The 1,849-nt window shown below is 29.3% G+C and overlaps 1 protein-coding gene across 1 annotated transcript; it reads right to left on the bottom strand.

The window, feature by feature from the left end:
• Nucleotides 1–521: 521 nt before the first annotated feature.
• On the bottom strand, nucleotides 522–1,229 carry LOC142239683 (uncharacterized). The gene has a single exon (XM_075311469.1). It carries the CDS (start codon nucleotides 1,121–1,123, stop codon nucleotides 680–682), a length of 444 nt encoding a protein of 147 aa, XP_075167584.1. The 5' UTR covers nucleotides 1,124–1,229; the 3' UTR covers nucleotides 522–679.
• Nucleotides 1,230–1,849: the final 620 nt, after the last annotated feature.

The raw sequence follows: 1,849 nt of genomic DNA, 5'->3' as shown, positions 1-1,849 counted from the left end.
TCAAAAATATAATATACTTCGGTTGATTTTTTCGTGAGCGTGATTTTGCAGAAATTTTATTCACGCATATTCACGAACCGATTTTATTTCTTACGCACGCTTACGCACATTCACGAGAGTTATACGAAACGTTACGTTAAGTAACAGAAAATTCGTTATAACGACAAATTTCGTTGTATTAACGAATTTGTTTCATTTGGCTGATTTTTAAGGCACTTTGATATAACGAAACTTTTTAGTTTTATTGATATACCGCAATGCAAATTCCATGAATGAGATCAGTAATTTAATTTTATTGATCCTAGATTTAAAGCTAGATAGCTCTCTAAAAAATGTTTTTATTTTAAAGAAGTTACATCTTTGGCTCAGAATCAATAGCAAAATCTTAAAAGGAAAGTCAATACCTTTAGATCCAATTTTTTTAAATACAGCCTCAGATTGAAATATAGCCACCAGATACAGGATTTGTCTGATTTCTACATTAACATTCATTTAGAAAGTTTTTTTTATTAAAATTTGTGAAATTCTACTTTTGCTCTTTTTTTATTTTATTTAACTTTTATGGTAGTTTGCTGTAGCATAATTACTAAAGAAAAAATAACATCAACATTAAATCGTATAACTCCCAGCTTCATCGAAAATTCTATGAATTCTGTGATTTATAAAATCCAATAACCAGTTATTTGTTCATTTTCTTTATATCATTTTTTGCCATATTCATTTGAGTTTTCGCTGTTTTCTTTGCCAAACGTTCTGCCTCTCTTTGAAGTTTACGAGAATGTGTTTTCTCGGCATACGCTTCAGCCAAATTCATTGGCAGTGGAGGACATTTGAAACCAGCTGGAAAATCTCTTGTAATACGTATGAATCGATATCCTGTTGTATAGTATAGAGGTAGACACGCCGATTCACGTATTCGTGTTCGATACCAATTTTTGAATTGTAAATCTTTTTTTGATATTTGTGACATACGAGCACCATCTAAATCGCGCCAATGATTGATTGTATGAATGGGTTCAAATGGCTCTCGATGCCATGATTTATTTGGTAGATGCGTATAATAATCCCACAATGGTTGGGATTCAATGTAAATTTGTCCATTGCGATGAGGATAGTATGGCATTGCTATCGTTTACAGTTAGTTTTACAAAGTTTTTTTTTTTTTAATTTGTTATATATATATATTTATTTTTTTATTTTTTTTTTTTTTTTGTAGGAAAAAAAGAACGTTTGATTTAGAAATTAAATTGAAAGGAAATGACGAACAACTTATGGTAGTTTCACATTATTTGAAAATTTTCCAAGGTAAACTTAACCCAGCAAAAAAAATTGGAAGTTCTTCTCAAGGCACAACTTTAAAATAACTTCCAAAAATGCTCTCCCAAAGATGTTCTTTATTTTAACTGCACAGGAAGTTATTTTGAGTCAATTTTTTTTATAACCCGCTTTTTTCGTATTTTTAAAGGGAAATTTATTTTTATTTGTTTCGAATTGGCTAAAAACATATTAATAATTAATAAAATGGTACAAATTATTTAAATTTAGTCGAAAAAAATGTAAAATAATTTCTAAAAAAATTACGAATTTTTGAAAATATTTGATGACAAACGTTCCAGACAAGCGTTATAATGCATTAAAAACGATAAAAAATTTTAAAAATTATTTATTTGTCAAAATATCACAAAAATTCTTAATTCACATCCAAAAGACTGAATTCACCTCACACCTTAAGAAGTGATGCAAATTCAGTGCAGCGGCTGTTGAAATGTTGGACATCCGTCCTATTACAAGCCCATCCCAGCAAAAAAATTTGGAAGTTCTTCCAAAGGCATAGCTTTAAAAGCACTTC

The sequence above is a fragment of the Haematobia irritans genome, chromosome 5 (assembly GCF_050003625.1).
Source record: "Haematobia irritans isolate KBUSLIRL chromosome 5, ASM5000362v1, whole genome shotgun sequence".
NCBI classification, from domain to species: Eukaryota; Metazoa; Arthropoda; class Insecta; order Diptera; family Muscidae; genus Haematobia; species Haematobia irritans.
This window is presented reverse-complemented; position numbering and strand designations above follow the sequence as displayed.

Bases quoted from the DNA above. Each gene is read 5' to 3' on its own strand.
- LOC142239683 (XM_075311469.1), bottom strand. From the start codon at position 1,123: ATGCCATACTATCCTCATCGCAATGGACAAATTTACATTGAATCCCAA.